The sequence below is a fragment of the Triticum aestivum genome, chromosome 1A (assembly GCF_018294505.1).
Source record: "Triticum aestivum cultivar Chinese Spring chromosome 1A, IWGSC CS RefSeq v2.1, whole genome shotgun sequence".
Classification (NCBI taxonomy): Eukaryota; Viridiplantae; Streptophyta; class Magnoliopsida; order Poales; family Poaceae; genus Triticum; species Triticum aestivum.
Genome location: NC_057794.1, coordinates 552530455 through 552555847, shown reverse-complemented (window position 1 = coordinate 552555847; position 25393 = coordinate 552530455). Strand labels below are relative to the sequence as shown.

The 25393-nt window shown below is 44.2% G+C and overlaps 3 protein-coding genes across 3 annotated transcripts; all 3 read right to left on the bottom strand.

Annotated features, from left to right (window-relative positions):
• Nucleotides 1-3024: 3024 nt before the first annotated feature.
• On the bottom strand, nucleotides 3025-3636 carry LOC123180766 (uncharacterized). Its single transcript, XM_044592903.1, has one exon. The coding sequence runs from the start codon at nucleotides 3369-3371 to the stop codon at nucleotides 3129-3131; it is 243 nt and encodes an 80-aa protein (XP_044448838.1). The 5' UTR covers nucleotides 3372-3636; the 3' UTR covers nucleotides 3025-3128.
• A 4945-nt stretch (nucleotides 3637-8581) lies between these two features.
• Nucleotides 8582-9208, bottom strand: LOC123180761 (uncharacterized). The gene has a single exon (XM_044592897.1). The coding sequence runs from the start codon at nucleotides 9138-9140 to the stop codon at nucleotides 8898-8900; it is 243 nt and encodes an 80-aa protein (XP_044448832.1). The 5' UTR covers nucleotides 9141-9208; the 3' UTR covers nucleotides 8582-8897.
• A 5014-nt stretch (nucleotides 9209-14222) lies between these two features.
• LOC123180752 (uncharacterized) lies at nucleotides 14223-14700 on the bottom strand. The gene has a single exon (XM_044592889.1). It carries the CDS (start codon nucleotides 14599-14601, stop codon nucleotides 14359-14361), a length of 243 nt encoding a protein of 80 aa, XP_044448824.1. The 5' UTR covers nucleotides 14602-14700; the 3' UTR covers nucleotides 14223-14358.
• Nucleotides 14701-25393: the final 10693 nt, after the last annotated feature.

Here is a 25393-nt window from a genome sequence, read left to right as displayed (position 1 = left end):
GAAGAAGAAGAAGAAGAAGAAGAAGAAGAAGAAGAAGAAGAAGAAGAAGAAGAAGTGTCAGCTACAGGCGGTGAGCAGGGACGAGGCCATCATCGAAGTTGTGGGAGTAGCTCCTGAGATCATATCTGAAGCTCACGGCATGGCGCTTCGGCCGCAGCATGGCGCGCCTCACCCTCTAGAACAGCTGCCTTACAGGCGCCGGTGCCTGCCGCCATGACCCTGACCCGCTGTGGCTCTTCCCCTCCATCATCTTCTGGCTGCCGATGCTCCTTGTGACGCGCAATGATCCTCCCAGAAACGCCATTGGTCGACATTTATGAGATGATGCGGACAGGAGCTCACGATTGATTAAACACGACTCTGCTGCTCTTCTTTCTTGATTGATAGGGTAGATGGATTCTGATCAGAGATGGGCGCACAGTCTGCACAAATGGGGCTCCACAGCAGCCGTTTATAAGCTCGCCGAATGGGCGGGGCACCGACGCCGATGACGACGGCCGGGCCCGGAACCACCCACGCGCACTCACTGCTGACTAGGGGAATCCACTTTACACAACGATTATCGATTAGGCCATGGAAAAATCACATTTGGAACATCTTTTCCCGTTGCATCATAAAAGAAATTTCGCTTGAGGCATCCATCCCATGTTTGCTCATGTTCGGATATCCCCCACTCCCATTGCGGCCGTCAACATCACCAGAAAGATTAGCACGTGAGCAGCACTCTTTATGTGCTAATAAAGCTACGTTGGAACCACGTGGTCGTGTTTTGTGACGACTCATATCCCATCACGAAGATGTAGTTCTTTGGGACAAATCTTCATCATAAAAAACAAAAAGGAGGAGAAGAAGAAAGACGATGACTACATCGTGACGCTTTACACGCACAATGGTCGTGCCGCATATATCTATTGTTCAGTTAAGTTTCGGGATACGGTGCCAGCTTCAAGTTTGCGATTGGAGTTACACATGCCACAACACAGAGCTTCCAACAGTAAGTACTTTCAACTTTTGTATAGACCTAGCAAAAAATCCTCATATATAAGCAAGTTAAAGAAATACGGCAATAAAAAAGACAGGGAAGGCCGCCGAGTCAACGCCGCGCAAAATTATAAAAACCACCACACCTAACAAGAAGCCACCAAGACTACCAAACAAGAATGAAACAACGCCGACTTGGAAATCCACAAAACACCATTGCACCGAACACACCAAACAGTCTCAGAGAACCCATGATCCTATCCTCACATAAACAATGTAAACAACATTGCACAAATAATGAAGAGCAATGGAGGAGAGCTGCCAGCCAAGGTTCGTGTTTGGTGGCACTCGTCGACCGTGGACGCTCCTGAGTTGTGCCATGAGGCCCAGTACGCACGCCTATGCAATGTGTTAGACTGCTTGCAATGTTTTGGCATTGTGATCCCTCAACGACACCTCACATCTAGGAGTGTCTTTTGTGGCGATGGCCCTTCCGTCTGCTAGCTAAGTGTGCCTTGCCCAGGCGTTGTTTGTACGTTCTGATTTTTATTCGGTTTCCCTTGTAAACTAGATCAATGTTTTCTTCGAATGAGATTAAATTTAAGGGGGTTTATCCCTCCCCCCCCCCCCAACTCCCCCGATGACTGTTCAAAATCTATGATGACCTATTTATCTTCCAGGTTCCAACCTCCTAGCTAAGGAGTGAAACAGTACGAGTGAACATATTATGTAAGAGGATCTACAACTGGAAGTATCAAAATCCGGTCCTGAAATGTTTGCGGGTGTGCCTGCGGATAGTGACCGGACATCACACAAAAACCGCCCACCGCAACCATGTTCCTCAAACATGAAATCTCAAATCCATACTAACCATGCAGTTAAAAGAACCTACATACTACGTACATATGTGGACTACTCATCATTGGAGATGTCCACTATCTCCATCCCTAGCTCCGGGTAGATGGGCGCATGTGGCAGCTCCGGCTCGTTTTCATCCAAACTAGAGGCGAAGAGCTCGTCAATCTCCGCCCTCTACAGCCGGATGAAGCGCCGGTTGGACTCCACATATGCCTCATCTTGGATGTATTCGAGGATGGTGGTTTGTTCCACTATCTCCACCGCCTGGGCGACCTCGAACTCCGCCAGGGAGTCCTCCATGCCAAAGCCTGCAGTAGGCTGCTCCTCCTCCAGCTCCGCCATGTCGTCTGCTCCAGATCCTCCTCCTCCTCCGGCTCAAGCAAATCCGGAGGCAGCCCGGCACTGACATGAGCGGCACGCTTGGCCTTGATCTCCTCCTCGATCTACAACCGGCGTTCCGGCGTCAACATTGCATAGGTGGTGATCCTCTGCGGGCCATGGTTACGGGGTGGTGGGAGGGAGAGCGAAGCTGGCAAACAGCCTAGGGTTCTGTTTCCGCCGTCCGGCTTATAGACAGGCTTGCTCCCTTGGGCGGCACGCCAGAGCGGGGACACATGGCGCCATGAATGCATCCGCGCCAAGAACCAGAGGAGGCGCGCGTTGGACCGCCGATCTATGCGTGTGACCGCGGGGGCCCTAGCGGTCAGTCCAACGTGGCGGGCATTCCTGGGGCGTCTGGGATCTCCCCATATCCGCCCCCATATATGGGGATATGGGGTTTACGGGGTTGCCGGTCAGTCCGGGCGTTTGGGCCGGGTATGCGGACCTCGGTTGCGTGCGTTTTTTCTAACTAGGCAGCCCGTCCAGGCGTTTGGGACTAGTATGGGGTCCGGTGTAGATGCTCTAACAACGGTAAGATCTAAAAAAATAGTTGATAAAAAATATTTGGTCCCACCATCTTCGCTAGCATAAACAGAAATAAAATGACAGATAGCGCGACATAAACAGAAATAGTTTAAATCCCATTCCACTGTGGCAAGTGACACGGCTTGCAGTCTACGTACATAAAAGCACATTGATACGCTGTCATTTCATTCGCAGTTTCAGACTTTCAACAGTAAGCAACTTATGTATGAACTGTACTGTCTAATATACACTCATAGCTGAACTAGAGGAGGAGCAGATCACAAGGTGACGACGCTTCAAACTCTCCAGCCTCGGGCGATAGTCCGGCCAGGCGGCAAGTAAAATTGAGAAGAAGAAGTAGAAGACCCTGCGGGTGTGGCTAGCTAGAGGCGGTGGGCAGTGACGAGGTCGTCATCGAAGTTCTGGGAGTAGCTCTTGAGGTCGTACCCAAAACTCAGGGCACGGCGCTTCGGCCTCAGCATGGTGCGCCTCACTCTCCAGAAGAGCTGCCTCACGGGCGCCGGTGCCTGACGCCATGACCCTGACCCGCCGTGGCTCTTCCCCTCCATCATCTTCTGGCTGCCGATGCTCCTCGTCATGCGCAATGAACCTCCTAGAAACGCCATTGGTCGACCTTGATGAGATGACAAGGAAGGGATCGAGCTCACGGTTGATTAAACACTGCTCTGTTGCTCATCTTTCTTGATTAGGTAGCTTATGGTTGCACACAGAGACCAGCTTTTCTACTCTCGGGTGTACCTACACCCGAGTTTGGAAAAAAATAAAAAAAACATGATCAAACAATGTCAAAAAAATCTGAAATTTGGGGACATGAAACTTCATCAAATGTTCAAGCTTTCTGCGAAAAATTCACAAAAAAATAACATCAGAGGAGCTCTCGGCAAAAAAACAAAATCAATGCTCTATGCTTGTGCACTGTTTGAGCATTGATTTTGTTTTTTTTGTAAGAGCTCCTCGGATGTTGTTTTTAGCTGAAATTTTGCGAAAAGTTCAAACACTTGATGAAGCTTGTTGTCTCGAAATTTCAGAATTTTTGGACCTTGTTTTATCACATTTTTCAAAGTTTTGCAAACTCGGGTGTACCTACACCCGAGAGTAGCCACAACTTTCCCTTGCACAAATGTGGCTCCTCAGCAGCCGTTTTATAAGCTTGCCGAATGGACGGGGCCCCGATGCCGACAGTAACGACAGCTGGGCTCGCCAGCACCCACGCACTCGACTCATATCTGACGAGAAAATGAACTTTACACAACGATTAGCCCATGGCAAAATCTTATTTCGGACATCTTTTCCAGTCGGGCACCCTACACTAGCTACATCTACAGTCAAAGACCGACGCAGCATCATAAAAAGGCAAGGTACGGCATCCAAGGAGGCGCGAGAGGGTCGGTTGGAGGCCTCGTGTCATGTCGACACAGGCAGTTGCATGGTACCACAAACAAGTAATTTCGCTTGAGGCATCCATCGACAAGTGTTGGTGCTTGCCATGTCACGGCCAGTGCTTTTTAGTTCTAAATAGTGTTGTATCAAACGGTCCCAAGAGAAGAAGCACTGGATCGTGTGCTCATGCTCAGGTTCGGATATCCCCAGACTTTAATTTGGCCGTCCACATTAACGGAAAGATTGGCATGTAGGCAGATACTCTTTATGTGTTGATAAAGGCATGTTGAAACCATGTGCTCTTGGTTACTGACCACTCATATATCCGATCATGAAGATATTGTTCTTTGGGACAAATCTTCATCGGAAAAGAAACAAAGGCGGGGAGAAGATGAAAGTCGATGGCTACATCATGGCACTTTACGTGCACGACGGTCATTGCCCATATATCCATTATCCATTGTTCAGTTAACCTGAGCTAGCATCAGTAAGCACTTTCTACTTTGGTACAGACCTAGCACTTTCAACTTTTGTACAGACCTAGCAATTGACATAGAAAACGGAAATTCTAACGGCACCAGTACCTACTGACACATTTGTTGCCCTTTGTCTCTGCATAAACTTGTTGTGCTGACTTGCAGTATAAAGGTATCAAATATTTTCGGCAGGAATACATTGCAATACACTCCAATAGGATTCCATTATAGTAGTTTTTCATCTGGTAAGGTAGAGAAGGATGGAGTGCTGCATGCACACAGATTCTCTCTCTCCGCCCATTGAAAAATTAGCTTTTCATTTTTTTGTGAGATACTAATTCATTGATATCTTTTGAATAAAAGTTATTCTAAAATACTATTTCATATTTGGATTCCGGGCGACAAGATCGTTACAACAAGAACAAATTGGAATATATTATAAGTGTTTAAAAAAATTAATGAAACGTATTTCACTCCTTTGTTAAAATTAGATTTCATTCATTAATTAAATACAATGATTTCATTCGAATATTCATAACGCTGATTACATTTAATAAACATTGATTTCACCCATTTTAAAAAATGTTCCATTTATTTCAACAAAAGTAATTTCACTCATTTTCAAAAAGCCCAATTTCACTAGTATAAAAATACATATTCCATTCATTTCGAAACACCAATTTAACTCACTTCAAAAAACTTATTTCACTCAATTCAAAAAAAATAATTCCACTGATTATCTGAGAGACCAATTTCACTTTCTTTAAACAGAATATTTCACTGATTACAAGGAAAATAAGATTTCACCACACTAGTTTATCAATCATTGATTTCACGTAAATCAAAGTACTGATTTCAATCAACTCAAAAATAATTTGACTTACTTCAAAGAACCCATCTCACTAGTTTTAAATAACATATTTCAATCATTTGAAAGAAAATAGACTTCTCTAGTTTATGAATCATTGTTTTTAGTTAATTCAAAGTACTGATTTCAATCAACTCAAAAATAATTTCACTTATTTTCAAAGAACTGATTCACTTATTTCACACAATTAAAAGAAAGATCCCTATGTACAATCTACAATCCTGAACTCCTCTTTAATATTAGAGATACATGTTCTAGCTTTTGTAATGTTGGTCCCATGGTTCGTATAGAAAATGAAATGTTTTAGTTGATTTTTCCCAAGGTTTTTGTGGTGAGATGCCTCTTATATTTCTTAGACAAGCTAGATATCATCATGTCGTGTTGGTGTGCATCTTTTAGTTCATCTTCCTCGCCATTGGTTAAGTGGATCTCCCAGGAGAGAGAGGGTCGATGGAGGCCTCGTGTCGTGTCGACACAGCAGATCCATACTCAAAAGTAATTTCACTTGAGGCATCCATCGACAAGTATTGGTGCTTGCCATGTCATGATGAGTGCTTTTTACTTCGAAAATAATGTTGTATCAAACGCTCCCAAGAGAAGAAGCATTGGATCATGTGCTGGTGCTCAGGTTCGGATATCCCCTGACTTTAATTTGGCCATCCACATTACCGGAAAAATTGGCACGTAGGAAATACTATTTATGTGTAAATAAAGATATTTTGGGACCACGTGGTCTTGGTTAGTGACGATCCATATATCCAATCATGAAGATGTAGTTCCTTGGAACAAATCTTCACCGGAAAAGAAACAAAGGGAGGAGGAGAAGGAAGACGGTTGATGCATCATGACTCTTTATGCGCACCACGGTCATGGCCCATCTATCCATTGTCCATTGTTCAATTAAGCTGAGCTAGCAGTAGTAAGCACTTTCTACTTTTGTATAGACCTACCACTTTCAACTTTTGCACAGACCTAGCAATGGGCATAGAAAGCGGAAATCCACCCGTGCCTACCGGCACATTAGTTGCCCTTCATCTCATCTTGAAGATTGTTGTGCTAACTTCCGGTTTAAAGATAGCAAATATTTTGCTGAAGGAATACATTGCAATACACTGTGAAAGGGTCCATGATAGTAGCTTTTCGTCTGGTAAAATTAGAGAAGGACGGATGGTTGCATGCACACGTATTCTCTCTCTTCACCATCGAAAAACTAGCACTTCATTATTCTTGTAAAATACTAAGTAATTGATATCTTCTGAATAAAAATATTACTTTAAAATTGTTTTATATATTTGAATTCCCGACGACGAGATCTTAAGACAAGATCAAATTTTAATACATTTAAATGATTTAAAAATTAGTGAAACATATTTCACTCCTTCCTTAAAAACAGATTCCACTCATTAATTAAAAACAGAGAGTGTGGAAATATTAAAAATACTAATTTCATTTCAAAAACATTGAGTTCACTCATTTCAAATGAATTATTCATTTAATTAAAAAAATAGTTATACTCATTTTCAAAAAGAGTGAGTTCACTAGTTTAAAACTACATATTTTTCACTCAATAAAAAGGTTTCACTCATTCCAAAAGGCTTATTTCACTCATTTCAAAAAATAATAAACTCGTTAACAGATAGACCGATTTCACTCGTTTTAATTCACTCATTTCAGGAAAAAAAAAGATTTCACTAGTTTATGATTTTCACTTAATTCAATGTACTGATTACACTCAACTAAAAAAACATTTCAGTTATTTGAAAGAACCGACTTCACTTATTCCACACAATTAAGAGTAAGACACCAATGTACAATGCATGATCGCCAACACCCCTTTGATAATAGAGATACATGTTCTAGCTTTGGAATGTTGGTCCCATGGTCCATATAGAAATGAAAGGTTTTAGCTAAAAAATTTCCCCAAGGTTTTTGTGATGAGATGTCTATAATATTGCTTATACAAGCTAGATATCATCATGTTGTGTTGTTGTATCATGCAGTGTTGGTGTGCATCTTTGAGTTCATCTTCATTGCCATTGGGTAAGTGGCTCTCCTATGATTGCTCCTGTTTGGCCTGGTTACAGTGGACGACTTCTTGCCTTCAGGTGGTTTTCTGCTCACCTCTAGTAAAACTGCCCGTGGAAAAAATGGAGGCCAAGTGGAAAGTTAGAGGGGCCAGAAGTGATGACAACCCACTATGGTGGCAATGTTGCCGTTTGAGAACTATTCGAACCCTTTATGGTCTATATGCAGAAATATAGTCTGGTGTGTATTTTCGCGTGATGTTTTGGTAAATCTAAATGGAGTGATATGAGAGAGTAATGGTGGTGCGTTAGTGTTTTGGTAGTTAGTCAGGGCCGTCACATGAGTTCTATGTTCTGTATGTAGCTTTTAGTTAGGCATCTATTTATCCTAGACGTCATTGGCATGTAAAAATAGTTTTTGTTCAGCTTGGCAACCAACGAGGACTGAGACTGCTTGTATGCGTGAAGGATGCTTGTATGTGCGAAAGGTTGTTGTTTCGGACGTTGAGTATATTGAGCAACTCAAATCAAGATAATAATTACATGTGCATGCCCCTCTTAACAATCAAGCAAATAACTTTTAGAATATGTCAGACTTCCTTTTGAAGGATAATAGTACATCTTAGTTCAATCAGATTTCCAAGCTATTTGCTAAATCTCTTGGTGCAATGAGGCGAGCATAACTTTGACGTTGTAATTCATGGCGCAGCAACACACTGATGCTTCTAGTAAGGATGGATGTCGGCCCAAATGATCAATTATCTACCAAATGGGAGTTTCGAGGGCCTGAACATTCTGGTCACGTTGAATACATATATAATGTTTCTTAATAGAGGGAAAACTTTTAATCTCACTGCTGATCTACATACAAAATAATTACCTTTTATAAGGGAGGGTTCCAAATCTTGCCTCCTGAAAATTAACATCGCAAATCCACTTCAGTCCCAATATGTGTGCATATCAAACAGCTTAGCTACAGACCAACACTACATTGGTTTCATCTCAAGAATCAAATGACGGCGACAACGTGAGAAGCACCAGTGCTGAGAGTGTATTCTAGGGCGGCATAAACATAAATTGCTGAAATTCCATTCCATTGTGTCAAGTGACGGCTTGCAGACTACATAGAAGCACATAGATACACTGTCATTTCGTTGGCAGTTTCAGGCTTTCAACACTAAGCAACTAGTGTACGACCAGTACTTTCTAATACTAGTACACTGGGTATTTTCCAACTCAACTTTTTTTACTAATACACTGGTAGCTGAGCTAGAGGAACAAATCACCAGCCTCGAGCCGTGCTCCAGCCGGGCGGCAAGTAGAATTGAAAAGAAGAAGAAGAAGAAGAAGAAGAAGAAGAAGAAGAAGACACTGCGGGTGTTGCTAGAGGCGGTGGGCAGGGACGAGGCCATCGTCGAAGTTCTGGGAGTAGCTCTTGAGATCGTACCCAAAACTCACGGCACGGCGCTTCGGCCGCAGCACGGCGCGCCTCATCCTCCAGAAGAGCTGCCTCACGGGCGCCGGCACCTGCGGCCACGACCGCAACCCGCCGTGGCTCATCCCCTGCGTCATCTTCCCGCTGCCAATGCTTCTCGTCCCGCGCAATGATCCTCCCAGAAACGCCATCGGTCGTTGGTGAGTGATTAAACACGGCTCTGGTGCGCTCTTCTTTCTTGATTTGGTTGCTCCTGATCTGAGATGGATGGTTTGCACAATGGGGCTCCTCAGCAGCCGTTTTATAAGCTCGCAGATTGGACGGGGCTCCAACGCCGACGGCGACGACGGCCAGGCCCGCCACCACCCATGCGCACTCATGGCTAGCTGACGAGAAAAGTCCACTTTACACAACGATCAGCCCATGGCAAAATCACATTTCGGACATCTTTTCCCGTTGTGACCCTACACTACACACGTGGTGATGGAATCTCTCTCCCATAGAAGGCAAAGGTGCAGTATCCTAGGAGCGAGAGGGTCGGTGGAAGCCTCGTGCCATGTCGACACAGATGCATACTCAAAAGTAATTTCGCTTGAACCATCCATAGACAACCGTTGGTGCTTGCCATACCCATAACACGACCAGTGTTTTTTATAGTTCTAAATAGTGTTGTATCAAAAGGTCACAAGGAAGAAGCACTGGATCGCATGCTGGTCTCAGGTTCGGGTATCTCCCGATTTTAATTTGGCCGTCCACATTACCGGAAAGATTGGCACGTAGGAAAATACTCTTTATGTGTTAATAAAGATACGATGGAACCATGTGGTCTTGGTTAGTGACAATCCATTATCCACAGTAAGCACTTTCCACTTTTGTATAGACGTACCACTTTTAACTTTTGTACAGACCTAGCAATCGACGTAACAAACAGAAATTCTAACAGCACTGGTACCTACCGGCACATCTGTTGCCCTTCGTCTCCGCGTCAAGATTGTTGTGCTGAGTTGCAGTATAAAGGTACCAAATTTTTTGCTGCAGAAATACAGTGCAATACACTCCGATAGAAGTCCATGGTAGTAGTTTTTCGTCTGGTAAAGGTAGAGAAAGACGGAGTGCTGCATGCACATACTCTCTCTCTCTCTCTCTCTCTCTCTCTCTCTCTCTCTCTCTCTCTCTCTCTCTCTCTCTCTCTCTCTCTCTCCACCCATAGAGAAACTAGCTTTTCATTTTTCTTGTGAAATACTAATTCATTGATATCTTTTGAATAAAAAATTATTCAAAAATCTTTTTAAATATTGGAATTCCGGGCGACGAGATCGTTAAAACAAGATCAGATTTGAATATATTTTAGATGATTTAAAAATTTCATGAAACATATTTCACTCCTTTCTTAAAAAATAGATTTCATTCATTAATTAAAAACACTGATTTCATTTCAATATTCAGAACACTGATTTCATGTCAGAAACATTGATTTCACCCACTTCAACAGAATTGTTCCATTTAATTCAACAAGAATAATTTCACTCATTTTCAGAAAGACCGATTTCACTAGTATAAAAATACATATATCATTCATTTTAAAACACCGATTTCACTTTTTTAAGACAACATATTTTACTCATTTCAAAGACAAAGGATTTCACTACACTAGTTTATGAATCATTGATTTCACTTAATTCAAAGTAATTATTTCACTCAACTCAAAAAATAATTTCACTTATTTCAAAGAACCGATTTCATTATTTTTAAACAACATATTTCACTCATTTCAAGGGAAGAGATTTCACAAGTTTATAATCATTGATTTTGGTTAATTCAAAGTACTGATTTCAATCAACTCAAAAAATGATTTCACTTATTTCAAAGAACCAATTTCACTTCACATAATTAAAAGAAAGATACCAATGTACAGTCTACGTTCCTCAACTCCTCTTTACTAGTAGAGATACCTGTTCTAGGTTTGATAATGTTGGTCCCATGGTTCCTACAGGAAATTGATGGTTTTAGTAGTCATTCCCAAGGTTTTTGTGATGAGACGTCTCTGATATTGCTTATACAAGCTAGATATCATCATGTCGTGTTGGTGTGCATCTCTAAGTTCATGTTCATCGCCGTTGGGTAAGTGGCTCTCCTGCGACTGCTCCTGTTTGGCTTGGTTGGACTGGACAAGCTTCTTGCCTTCAGGTGGTTTTCTGCATACTTCTACTAAAACCGCCCGAGGAAAAAATGGAGGCCAACTGAAAGTTGGAGGGGCAAGTGATGACAACCCGATGTGGTGGCAATGTTGTCGTTTGAGAACTATTCGACCCTATATGGTCTTGAAGGAAATATGCCCTAGAGGCAATAATAAAGTTATTATTTATTTCTTTATATCATAATAAATGTTTATTATTCATGCTAGAATTGTATTAACCGGAAACATAATACATGTGTGAATACATAGACAAACATAGTGTCACTAGTATGCCTCTACTTGGCTAGCTCGTTGATCAAAGATGGTTGAGTTTCCTAGCCATAGACATGAGTTGTCATTTGATTAACGGGATCACATCATTAGGAGAATGATGTGATTGACATGACCCATTCCCTTAGCTTAGCACTTGATCGTTCAGTTTACTGCTATTGCTTTCTTCATGACTTATACATGTTCCTATGACTATGAGATTATGCAACTCCCGATTACTGAAAGAACACTTTGTGTGCTAGCAAACATCACAACGTAACTGGGTGATTATAAAGGTGCTCTACATGTGTCTCCAATGGTGTTCGTTGAGTTGGCATAGATCGAGAATAGGATTTGTCACTCCGATTGTCGGAGAGGTATCTCTAGGCCCTCTCGGTAATGCACATCACTATAAAGCCTTGCAAGCAATGTGACTAATGAGTTAGTTACGGGATGATGCATTGCGGAACGAGTAAAGAGACTTGCCGGTAACGAGATTGAACTAGGTATTGAGATACCGACGATCGAATCTCGGGCAAGTAACATACCGATGACAAAGGGAACAACGTATGTTGTTATGCGGTTTGACCGATAAAGATCTTCGTAGAATATGTAGGAACCAATATGAGCATCTAGGTTCCGCTATTGGTTATTGACCAGAGATATGTCTCGGTCATGTCTACATAGTTCTCGAACCCGTAGGGTTCACACGCTTAAAGTTCTATGACGATGGGTATTATGAGTTTTTATGTTTTTATGTACCGAAGGTAGTTTGGAGTCCCGGATATGATCATGGACATGACAAGGAGTCTCGAAATGGTCGAGATGTAAAGATCGATATATTGGACGACTATGTTCAGACATCGGAAGTGTTTCGGGAGGTTTTGGACATATACTGGAGTACCGGGGGTTACCGGAACCCCCGGGGAGTATATTGGGCCTAATGTGCCCTAATGGGAGAAGAGGAGGGGCGGCCAGGGCAGCCGCGCGCCCCCTCCCCCTCTAGTACGAATTAGACAAGGAGGGGGGCGGTGCCCCCCTCTCCTTCTCTCCTTCTCTCCCTTCCTTCTCCTCTCCTACTCCTACTTGGAAGGGGGGAGTCCTACTCCCGGTGGGAGTAGGACTCCTCATGGGGCGCGCTATAGGAGGCCGGCCCCCTCCCCCTCCTCCACTCCTTTATATACGGGGAGGGGGGCACCCCTTGGAGACACAACAATTCATCATTGATCTCTTAGTCATGTGCAGTGCCCTCCTCCACCATAATCCACCTCGGTCATATTGTAGCGGTGCTTAGGCGAAGCCCTGCGTCGGTAGTTTCATCAACACCGTCACCAAACCGTCGTGTTGACGAAGCTCTTTTCGGAAGCTCTACTGGATCGTGAGTTCGCGGGACGTCACCGAGCTGAACGTGTGCTGAACGCGGAGGTGCCGTACGTTCGGTACTGAAGATCGGTCGATCGTGAAGACGTACAACTACATCAACCGCGTTGTCATAACGCTTCCGCTTATGGTCTACGAGGGTACATAGACGACACTCTCCCCTCTCGTTGTTATGCATCACCATGATCTTGCGTGTGCGTAGGAAATTTTTTTAAATTACTACGTTCCCCAACAGGTCTATATGCAGAAATATGGTGAGGTGCATATTTTCGGGTGATGTTTTGGTAATTCCAAATGGAATGACATGAGAGAGCAGCGGTGATGAGTTAGTGCTTCGGTAGTTAGTCAGGACCGTCCCATCAGTTCTATGCTTTGTCTGTAGCTTTAATTGGGTATCTTGGTCTATTTATCTTGGTTGTCATTGGCCTGTCGAAATAGTTTAGTTCAGCTTGGGAACCAACGAGGACCCAATCTGCTTGTGTGCATGAAGTACGGTTGTATGTGCTAAAGGTTGTTCTTTCAACATTAAATCAAGATAACAGTTGCATATGTATGCCCCTCTTAACAATCAAGCAAATAACTTGTAGAATATGCCAGATTTTCTTTCGAAGAATAATATATCTTGGTTTAATCAGAGTTTCCAAGCTATTTGCTAAATCTCATGGTGCAATGAGGCGAGCATAACTTTGACGTTGTAATTCAATGGTGCAGCAACACACGCTGATGCTTCTTGTAAGGATGGATCTCGGCCTAAATGACCAATTATCTACCATATGGAGCTTCGAGGGGCCTGAACATTCTGGTTGCTCTCCGGCGGGCACCATGACGGCAGTGGTGGCTATACCTCTTGGTCGTGTGGGCGGCAAGAACACAGCTGCGGGTGGCTTAGGCGAGCCCTTTGTCTTGGGTGGTGCGGCGCCCCGATCAGGAGCTGGGGACCTGGACTCGTCGTGCCTCTCTTCAAGACCTCATGGTGGCATGAGGGAGTTTCCGAGCGCATGTTGATGCGTCTAGTAAGGATGGATCTCAGCGTAAACGATCAATTATCTACCAAATGGGTGTTTCGAGGGGTCTGAACATTCTGATCACGTGGAATACATTATAATGTTTCATAATAAAAAGGGTGAGTTTTAATCTCACTGCTGATCTACATACAGAGTCATAAACTATTGGGGGGGGGGGGGGTCCAAATCATGCCTCCTGAAAATTGACATTGAAAATTCAGTTCACTCCCAATATGCACCCATATCAAACATGAGAGTGAGAGAAGCCCCGGCGCAGAGTGTATTCTAGCATGTGCGACATAAACATAAACAGTTTATATCCCATTCCATCGTGGCAAGTAACGGCTTCCAAACTGCAATAGATACATTGTCATTTCGTTGGTAGTTTCAGACTTTCAACAGTAAGCAACTTGTGCATGAACAATAATGTCTAATACTATAGTACACTTCAAACTATGTGCAGTACAAGGTCACCACGCTTGAAACTCTCTAGCCTCGGGCCATGGTCCGGCCGGGCGGAGAAGAAGAAGAAGAAGAAGAAGAAGAAGAAGAAGAAGAAGAAGCCCCCGTGGGTGTCATCTACAGGCGGTGAGCTGGGACGAGGCCGTCATCGAAGTTGTGGGAGTAGCTCTTGAGGTCGTATCCAAATCTCACGGCGCGGCGCTTCGGGCGCAGCATGGCCCGCCTCACCCTCCAGAACAACTGCCTCACGGGCGCCGGTGCCTGCCGCCACGACCCCGGCCTGCTGTGGCTCTTCCCCTCCATCATCTTCCGGCTGCCGATGCTCCTTGTGACGCGCAATGATCCTCCCAGAAACGCCATTAGTCGACCTTGATGAGATGATGCGGACAGGAGCTCACGATTGATTAAACACGACTCTGTTGCTCTTCTTTCTTGATTTATAGGGTAGATGGCTTCTGATCTGAGATGGACGCACAGTCTGCACAAATGGGGCTCCTCAACAGCCATTTATAAGCTCGCCGAATGGGCGGGGCTCCGACGCCGATGACGACGGTCGGGCCCGGCACCACGCCCACGTGCACTCATTGCTGACTAGGGGAATCCACTTTACACAACGATTATCGATTAGGCCATGGCAAAATCACATTTGGAACATCTTTTCCTGTTGCATCATAAAAGAAATTTCGCTTGAGGCATCCATCCCATGTTTGCTCATGTTCGGATATCCCCCACTGCCGTTGCGGCCGTCAACATTACCGGAAAGATTAGCACGTAGGCAGTACTCTTTATGTGCTAATAAAGCTATGTTGGAACCACGTGATCGTGTTTAGTGATGACTCATATCCGATCACGAAGATGTAGTTATTTGGGACAAATCTTCATCATAAAAGAAACAAAAAGAAGTAGAAGAAGAAAGACGATGACTACATCATGACGCTTTACACGCACGATGGCCGTGCCACATATATCTATTGTTCAGTTAAGTTTCAAGATACGGTGTCGCCTTCAAGTTCGCGATTTCAGTTACACATGCCACAACACAGAGCTTCCAACAGTAAGTACTTTCAACTTTTGTATAGACCTAGTGAAAAATCCTCATATATAAGCAGGTTAAAGAAATACGGCAATAAAAAAGATAGCGAAGGCCGCCGACTCAAGGCCGCGCAAAATTATAAAAAAAACGCCACACCTAACAAGAAGCCACTGAGACTACCGAACAAGAATGAAACAACGCCGACTTGGAAACCCACTAAACACCATTGCACCGAACACACCAAACAGTCTCAGAGAACCCCTGATCCTATCCTGACATAAACAATGTAAACAACATTGCACAAATAATGAAGAGCAGTGGAGGAGAGCTCCCAGCCAAGGTTCGTGTTTGGTGGCACTCGTTGACTGCGGACGCTCCTGAGTTGTGCCATGAGGCCCGGTATGCACGCATGTGCGGTGTGTTAGACTGCTTGCAATGTTTTGACATTGTGATCCCTCGACGACACCTAACATCTAGGAGTGTCTTTTGTGGCGATGGCCCTTCCGTCTGCTAGCTATGTGTGCCTTGCACGGGCGTTGTTTGTACAGTTTTCAGCCCGACTTTCCTCAAAAACGGGGTCAACTTGTTTAGATTTTTTATCCGGTTTTCCTTGTAAACTAGATCAATGTTTTCTTCGAATGAGATTAAACTTAAGGGGGGTTTATCCCCCCCCCCCCCCTCCCCAACTCCCCCGATGACTGTTCAAAATCTATGATGACCTATCTATCTTCCAGGTTCCAACCTCCTGGCTAAGGAGTGAAATAGTATGAGTGAACATATTATGTAAGAGCATCTACAACTGGAAGTATCAAAATCCGGTCCCGAAATGTTTGCGGATGCGCCTACGGATAGTGACCGGACATCACACAAAAATTGCCCACCGCAACCATGTACCTCAAACATGAAATCTCAAATCCATACTAACCATGCAGTTAAAAGAACCTACATACTACGTACATATGTGGACTACTCATCATTGGAGATGTCCACTATCTCCGTCCCTAGCTCCGGGTAGATAGGCGCATGTGGCAGCTCCGGCTCGTTTTCATCCAAACTAGAGGCGAAGAGCTCGTCAATCTCCGCCCTCTACTGCCGGATGAAGTGCCGGTTGGACTCCACATATGCCTCATCTTGGATGGATTCGATGATGGCGGTTTGTTCCGCCATCTCCACCGCCTGGGCGACCTCGAACTCCGCCAGGGAGTCCTCCATGCCAAAGCCTGCAGCAGGCTGCTCCTCCTCCAGCTCCGCCACGTCGTCTGCTCCAGATCCTCCTCCTCCACCGGCTCAAGCAAATCCAGAGGCAGCCTGGCACCGACATGAGCGGCGCGCTTGGCCTTGATCTCCTCCTCTATCTGCAACCGGCGTTCCGGCATCAACATTGCATAGGTGGTGATCCTCTACGGGCCATGGTTGCGAGGTGGTGGGAGGAAGAGGGAAGCTGGCAAACAGCCTAGGGTTTTGTTGCCGCCGTCCGGCTTAAATAGACGGGCTTGCTCCCTTGGGCGGCACGCCAGAGCGGCGACACACGGCGCCATGAATGCATCCGCTCCAAGAACCGAAGGAGGCGCCCGTTGGACCGCCGATCTATGCGTGTGACCGCGAGGGCCCTAGCGGTCAGTCCAACGTGGCGGGCATTCCCGGGGCGTCTAGGATCTCCCCATATATATCCGCCCCCATATATGGGCTAGATATGGGGTTTACGGGGTTGCCGGTCAGTCCAGGCGTTTGGGCCGGGTATGGGGACCTTGGTTGCGTGCGTTTTTTGTTGACTGGGCAGCCCGTCCAGGCGTTTGGGACTAGTATGGGGTCCGGTGTAGATGCTCTAACAACGGTAAGATCTAAAAAAAAGTAGTTGATAAAAAATATTTGCTCACACCATCTTCGCTAGCATAAACAGAAATAAATGACAGATGGCACCACATGAACAGAAATAGTTTAAATTCCATTCCATCGAGGTAAGTGACACGGCTTGCAGTCTACGTACATAAAAGCACATAAATACGCTGTCATTTCATTCGCAGTTTCAGACTTTCAACAGTAAGCAACTTATGAATGAACGGTACTACTGTATAATATACACTCGTAGCTGAACTAGAGGAGGAGCAGATCACAAGGTGACGATGCTTCAAACTCTCCAGCCTCGGGCGATGGTCCGCCCAGGCGGCAAGTAAAATTCAGAAGAAGAAGTAGAAGACCCTGCAGGTGTGGCTAGCTAGAGGCGGTGGGCAGTGACGAGGCTGTCATCGAAGTTCTGGGAGTAGCTCTTGAGGTCGTACCCGAAACTCAGGGCACATGGCGCTTCGGCCGCAGCATGGCACGCCTCACTCTCCAGAAGAGCTGCCTCACGGGCGCCAGCGCTTGCTGCCACGACCCTGACATGCCGTGGCTCTTCCCCTCCATCATCTTCTGGCTGCCGATGCTCCTCGTCATGCGCAATGATCCTCCTAGAAATGCCATTGGTCGACCTTGATGAGATGACAAGGAAGGGATCGAGTTCACGGTTGATTAAACACGGCTCAGCTGCTCTTCTTTCTTGATTAGGTAGCTTATGGTTGCACAAATGTGGCTCCTCGGCAGCCGTTTTATAAGCTTGCCAAGTGGACGGGGCTCCGACGCCGACAGTAACGACGGTCGGGCTCGCCAGCACCCATGCACTCGACTCATGTCCGACGAGAAAAATCAACTTTACACAACGATTAGCCCATGGCAAAATCTTATTTCGGACATCTTTTTCAGTCGGCACCCTACACTAGCTACATCTACGGTCAAAGACCGACACGGCATCATAAAAAGGCAAGGTACGACATCCAAGGAGCGAGAGGATTGATCGGTGGAGGCCTCATGTCGTGTCGACAGAGGCAGTTGCATAGTACCACAAACAGAAGTATTTTTGCTTGAGGCATCCATCGGCAAGTGCGGTGCTTGCCATATTTTGGCCCCAAGAGAGAAGCACCGCAAAGGCCGCAAAGGCCAACTTTATCTTGGTACTCATACTAAAACGGTTGTACGCATTTTTTGTTGATGCAGAAGTCGGGAAGGTAAAATCTATCTCATTTAATTTAAAGGTTTTGTTTTGGCAGTTATATTGGTGTGCAAGTCTTGGTGAGTTCGACCCGACCCTCGCGCCGTCTTGCCAAGGCCGAACACTCGCGCCGCCAAAGACCCTTGCGCTACTACTTCCCCATCTGCCGGCGCCGAAGGAACCGGGATCTAGACAAGGTGGTGATCTCCTGGTACGGCTGGAACATGGCCGGGAGGGAGTTGCGGGCAACGGCTAGGGCGGCGCCCTAGTCGTGCGGTGGCCGCGCTACCCTCTATGACCCGCGGGATCTGAGGTCTCCGGTGATGGTGGGCATGGCGGCAGGCATGGATCTGGATCCCACCCAGATCCGTCGTCAACTCTTCATGTGGATGGTCAGCGGTGCGATGAGGGCTCCGGTGAGGGGATGGAGGACCTTCGCTGGAGAATCGGTGGCGGCATACGTCTTCATGGCGAAGCTCCACGCGGTTCCAACCAGCCGTGAGATCGGGACAACGCAGCTTCCGATGAAAATCACGCCTGACTGCGGTCTTGGCGAACGATGGCGGTGTCTTTGACACCGTTTCCTTCTCGAGACATCTTTGTTGCAGGTCACGTCAACTCAATCAGGATGTTCTGGGGGAAACCCTAAATCTGGGTCTAGTGGATCAGATGATGACAAAGCCTTTGGTGTCATTCTCCACCCTGGGGGCATCATTTTGAAGCAAGTGCTGGCTAGATAGGACAAGAGGAGGAGCGGTATTACATCTACCGCAAGTCCGACGGCGGATCCCGACGGCATTGGCGATGTGGAGTTTCGGCGACGGGCGTGTGTGGATGGATACGCGCAGGACGGTGGTGTCGACGGCGGGCTTGGCAAGGTTGGTGCGTCAGTACCTACTCTGGAGATGGGTCGGTGGAAGACGGCGGCGCGCGGCGGCCTCTGAGAGTGCTTCAGACCCATTTGTGACCCAGTCCCAGGATTGTGGCTTGGCTGGGGCATCCGGCTTTACATGTTAGACTTTGGTGCCAGGGCCGGACCCATAGTGGTGCCAAATGTGCGGCCCGCACAGGGCCCATAATTTTGAGGGGCCTCAATTTTTTTATATAGGCCTAGTATTTCTGGAAAAAACGTAGCAGCTGCAGCACTAGGCCGCTAGGCGCTGGAGCTGGGCCTAAGTCGAGGCCATCGAGCGCTGGAGCTCGTCGGCTCGTCGCTTGAATCGATCGATCTTTTCCAAAGAAAAAAGGGAAACTGCTCTCTAGCGATGAAAACGGAATCGTGGGTCAAAAAAAGGGATCGCTATACCAGTCAATCAGGATTGCCTCGATCTGGAAACTAACAGGCCAACGACAGTCCCGTCGGCGTCGCTACAGGAGTCAGGAGACGAAAAAAAAGAGATGAGATCGTCTCGTCGGTCGTGGTCTTTGCCCCATCAGAGCGATCGGATTCAGGCCGCTGTCGTTGGCTTCGTGGCTTCCTCTCCTAATTTTCAGACTCGTCGTCTCATCAGATCAATCCGTGGCCGACTAACCGACTTCAGCCTCCAGGTGCTTAGCGAATCCTTCATTTCCTACTCCTAAATTCTAATTCTTAATTTAACTTTTGGCGGGGATCGTTACTTCGATAGAGATTGGTTCTTACCTCCTCAATTAAAGATCACAGTGTAGCGGTTCAACTGGACAGTGATAGTGCATCTGGATCGATTAGGCTAGATATTCCGGTGGTTGTCACCTTCTGCTTGTGGCTCGAAGAGCTCCTGGTGCCGGCCATGGTGTCGGTGCCGGGGACGGCAGAGAGTAGTGGTGGAGGTGGAGCTTCCATCGCTTCAATGCCTTCCTCTGGATCAGATAAGGTTAGGAGTAGGGAACAGTGGCGGTGACGAACCTCGTACCCTGTGCCCCTGGTCCCTACCTCCTTTTTATAGCACTGTGCGATAGGGGCCCACCAACCTTGCTTGGACTGGACGCCCCCGATCAGGGCGTCGGTCAAGGACCCAATGAGCCGTTGGGCCCATTGGTGGAGAGATCAACCTAACAGACAGGACCCAAAACTAGGTGAGTTAGACCATTCATCTAATTGCAAAACATTGACATTATATTATTTACATTATAAAAAAAATTTGTGAGATATATATACTTTCCATTATAATTGCTCGTTAATTTTCCCCGCAATTTTTTTTTTGCTTGTTAGTTCATTTTATTAGCGAGATAGGGCCCAATTTTTTGTTTCGCACAGGGCCCGGGATTTTGCCCGCTCGGCCCTGTTTGGTGCGATGTCTGTTTGATATTCGGTTCGGACATTTGACATCCCTTCATCAAGGGAAAATGAGTAATGAAAGGTGTTGCCAACATAATGACTTCAGGCTTACTGATCTACTCCTATTACTTTGTAAGGTTTTTATAAATAATTGATAAAATGGTTGTATGCATCACCCATATACAGAGGCAGAAGTATATCCTCCTTTTTCTAGAAGAGAGGGAGAGAGAGAAGCACTGCATCACATGCTGGTGCTCAGGTTCGGATATCCCCGTTGCCCTTGTGGCTACGCGTGCGTATCCCAGTCTTTGGCCGTCCACATTACCGGAAGATTGGCACGTAGGCAGTGCTCTTTATGTGCTAATAAAGCTACGTTGGAACCATGCATGTGGTCGTGTTTAGTGACTACTCATATCTGATCATGAAGATATTGTTTTGGGGGACAAATCTTCGTCGGCAAAGAAACAAAAAGAGGAGGAGAAGAAAGATGTTGACTGCATCGCGAGGCTTTACGCGCATGGCGGTCGTGGCACATCTATCCATTGTTCAATTAAGTTTCAGGATACGGTGTCGGCAGCGAGTTCGCGATTGCAGTGACACACGCACACCGCAACACAAAGCTAGCAGCAGTAAGCACTTTCAACTTTTGTACAGACCTAGCACTTTCAACTTTTGCACTGACCTAGCGATCGACAAACCCCTTCGTCCCGAAACAGTCTTGGTGAAGAAATTCTCATATAAGCCGGTTAAAGAAAAACGGCAACCGAAAAAATAGAGAAGGCCACCAACTCAACGCCAAGCAAGATTACAAGATCCGCCACGTCTAACAAGAAGATGCCGAGACTACCGAACATGAATGGAACAACGCCGACTTGAAACCCCACTGAACACCATTGCACCGAGCACACCAAACAGTCACCAGAGAACTCATGATCCTATCTTGACATAAACAATGTAGACAGCATTGCACGAATAGTGGAGATGAACTGGCAAATTAAAGCTCTTGCGGTTGCGGTGGAACAAAGCTTCAACCTTTTGATTCTGCTTTAGTTCTACCTACGGGCCTATAGCGATGGTACTAACATTACATATAGGATATAGCACTATCTGCTCAGCGACCAACTTTTCGACGTCCTACTAACCTCGTCTCGAAAATAGAGAGTTAAAGACAAAATAGTAGTGTTTGAACTGATATCTATAGGAAGCTGCCCACCCAGCATAATTCAATTGGCTAATCGACACATCACGCAAAGGACGAGGGTTGTTGGTAGTATGGGATGGTGGTGCATATATCCAAGTCATTTGTGATCTATGATGACCAGTCTTCCGAGTCTCCTAGCTAAGGAGCCAAATAGTACGAGTGAACGTATTCTGTAACATTTGTAAGATCTAGAAAAAAAATAGATGATAAAAAATATTTGCCCCAAAAAACTGCTCTAGACTATTCTATATATGAATTTTGAGTTTGCCAACCACATGTCCCATGCGGTTTCTCTAGACCATTCTCTTATTATTGTTTATCTATTAAAACCGTGCAATTTCAGCCCGCAAGACTAAAACTTCTATCGACCACAAGAACATGTAGAATCACCTTTCAATTAGCAATTCTCGTGGATTTGATAACCTAGGTCACCTATAGAAAGAAAGGGGGGGGGGGGGGGGGTAGGACTATCTACACCCGAAACCGGATCAAAGGTAATGAGAATGCCTTGGGCATCCCCAAACTTGAACCTCAAACCCTTCTGACTGCTTGTGATTGTGATGGCATCCCTAATGAATTTAACCTCAAATACAAAGTATAGCTCAAGGTAGCGGTGAGTCCGCCTTAGTCCATAAATAATATAAAAATGTTCTATTTGTTGTATGTAAGACATGGCAATATGGTAAAACATTAGCTAAGTAAAGAACACGATCATATGCCCACTTGATCAAGGAGGACCCAAAACTATGCAATTCTATAACAATTACAACAGTTGCACAAGAATCTATCAAAACATATCAGTAGGTAGACCCATATGTATTTGATGTCTACTTTTATTTAATGCAGTTATACATTATCCATATATAGAAGACACATTTTTGTATACACATTTATCATTTTTAAAACACATCATTAACATTTTTAATGCATGTTTGGAGGTTTACTTTCTTTTCATACAGATTGTACATTTTTCGTATGGAGTAGGAACATATTTTATACTCTTTATTTTTTTCAAATACATGGTTAATATTATATATATATATATATATATATATATATGTATATATATATATATATATATATATGTTTTGATGTCTAGTTTTTTCGAACAGATTATACATTTTCCATATACATAAGAAACATATTTCATATACACATTTAACATTTTTTAAATACATGATTAAATATTTTTCTAGATATATGTTTTGATGTCTATTTTTTCATACATATTGTACATTTTTTGTATACGTAAGAAACATTTTTCATATATAGTTTTAACATTTTGCAAGTACATGATTAACATTTGTTTAAATATACATTTTACTGTACACATTGTACTTTTTATACATATAAAACATATTTTTATAGACATTTAATATTTTCAAATACATGATTAACTTGTTTTCATACACATTGTATATTTTCGTATGCACCTTAAACAATTTTTCATACACGTTAAACATTTTTCCAAATACATTATTAACACTCTTTTGAATGGTATGCATACTTTTGAATGTTTGAACAGTTTTTTTTTGAAAATTTCAACATTTATAAAGAAAAAACAAATAAACAAACGACAGAAGCAACCGGGCGAGCGACCGAGCTGCGGAAATTTTTTGGGCTGAGCCCATGTACTGTGAGCTTGAATCGAGTGCTTCTTCCAACTGCCGGGCACCCCTATTTCTTGCTTTAAGCGAGCAGCGCTAGTTGCTCAATCCGTTGCTTGTTCGGAAGAATCCGCAAATGAAAATATTCTTTATTTCCTCTCGGACAGGCCCTCTTTTCATTCGAATGTACATCTTTTTCGGTATTGATCATCTACAACTGAAAGAATGACGTCTTCCTCCACTCAATCCTGACTTATAAAATCTCCCTCCACCTCAATTTTTATGAGCCTCACGTTGGGGGAGACCAGATGGGCCGGCCCAGCCGCGCCGGAGGCCGAGGTCTATTTTTTTCTTATGTTTTCAGTTCTCGTTTTTTCTTTTTCTATATTTTTTTTATAATTTAAAATATTCTACATAAATGTACACAAAAAATAATCTTCAAAAAACATTTAAAAATGTTAAACAAGTATTTGAAAATCTTAAATAAGTACTAAAATGTTGAACAAGAATTTGAAAATTCTAAGTAAATATTAAAAATGTTGAAACAGTATTTGATAAATGTTGAATAAGTGTTAAAAATTGTTAAACGAGTATTTGAAAATGTTGATTAAGTATTTTAAATGTGGAATGAGTATTTGAAAAATGTTGAATGTGTATTAAAATGTTAAAAAAGTATTTTAAAATGTTTAATAAGCATTGAGACAATGTTGAAGATGTATACAAAAAATGTCGATCATTTATTAAAAAATATTTTTGACATATATAAAAATGAGTGAAAACATAAACAAACATAAGAAAATCAAAAAAAAGAACAAAAAATGGATATGAAATGCAAGACGTGAGTTTGAAAGATATTGTTGACATATACAAAAAATTGTAGAATAATAACCAAAAGAGCAAAGAAAATTGATAAATAGAAACAAAAGAAAAAAGTAACAAAATCCAAAAAAATGAAAAAATAAAGCGATCACCAGTCGCCGCGCTTCTGACTCACCTCAAGCGAGACGTAGCGCTGCCCAGATATGGAGACTTGGGCCTTAGTGGCTTAGTGGGCCAATTGGAATGCCCGGATATGGGGGCCTTGCTGCATTACCCCAGTACGAACGACCGAACGAAAAAGAAAATCCTGTCAAAAAAAATCCCTATCGCTAGTTTCAGCAGTCACAACAGCAATACCGCCGCCGCATGCCCGCACACGCCGTCGCATGCCTGCGTCCGTGCCACCTCACGTCCATGTCCACGCGCGTACGCGTGGCTGTCGAATAGATTTCTTTGCTCCCCTTTTGGGGCTTTTCCTTTTAGAAATGTATGTATACACCGCATTGATTTCTTTGCTCCATGGCCATGTTATTAGAACTTTAGAGCCTAGGACAGAACTAGAATTTATAATGTAGACTAATTAATTCAATGTCAAATTTCGATGTTGTTGAAAATTCGTCAAGTTTGTGTCCCTCACGTATTTAATCTAGCTAAAGAGAGGTCTTCGGAACAGGCTAGGTGATGATTGGCTCAATGATCTAATGGCCTACTATGTTGAGCGTGAGATATTTGCAAAAATCGAATACAAGCAGATTATGTTATGGTTTCATGCTTTGAAGAATCACCAATGCAATCTACCTTGACAACCTCGTGGGGGGTCTCTTTTTTTCTTGCGGGGACTCTACGACCTCGTGTTGTTGGATCGACTACAATTTAATGGTACAATATTATCTTACTGGAAGATACAAATATTATTACACTTGTGTTAAGATTTAGATTCATTCATTCATAATTGTTGTTGCCTCACATATTGTAGGCCTCACTTGGAATTTTGGGATGACAACATTGGATGCAAGCGCATTCGCACGACACACATGAGAAAATGTTAGTACTTCCTAAGTCTTTTTTTGTGTGTTTTCTCATGCTCTAGTAATTGTATTTGATGAAAAATTTTGTGAATCATTTGTTTGGTTGAGTAGACTTGCATTGTGCCTTACAAATTTAGACCTTAAATGTTCGCCCCTGTCCGGCTTAGCTCAAATCCTGGCTT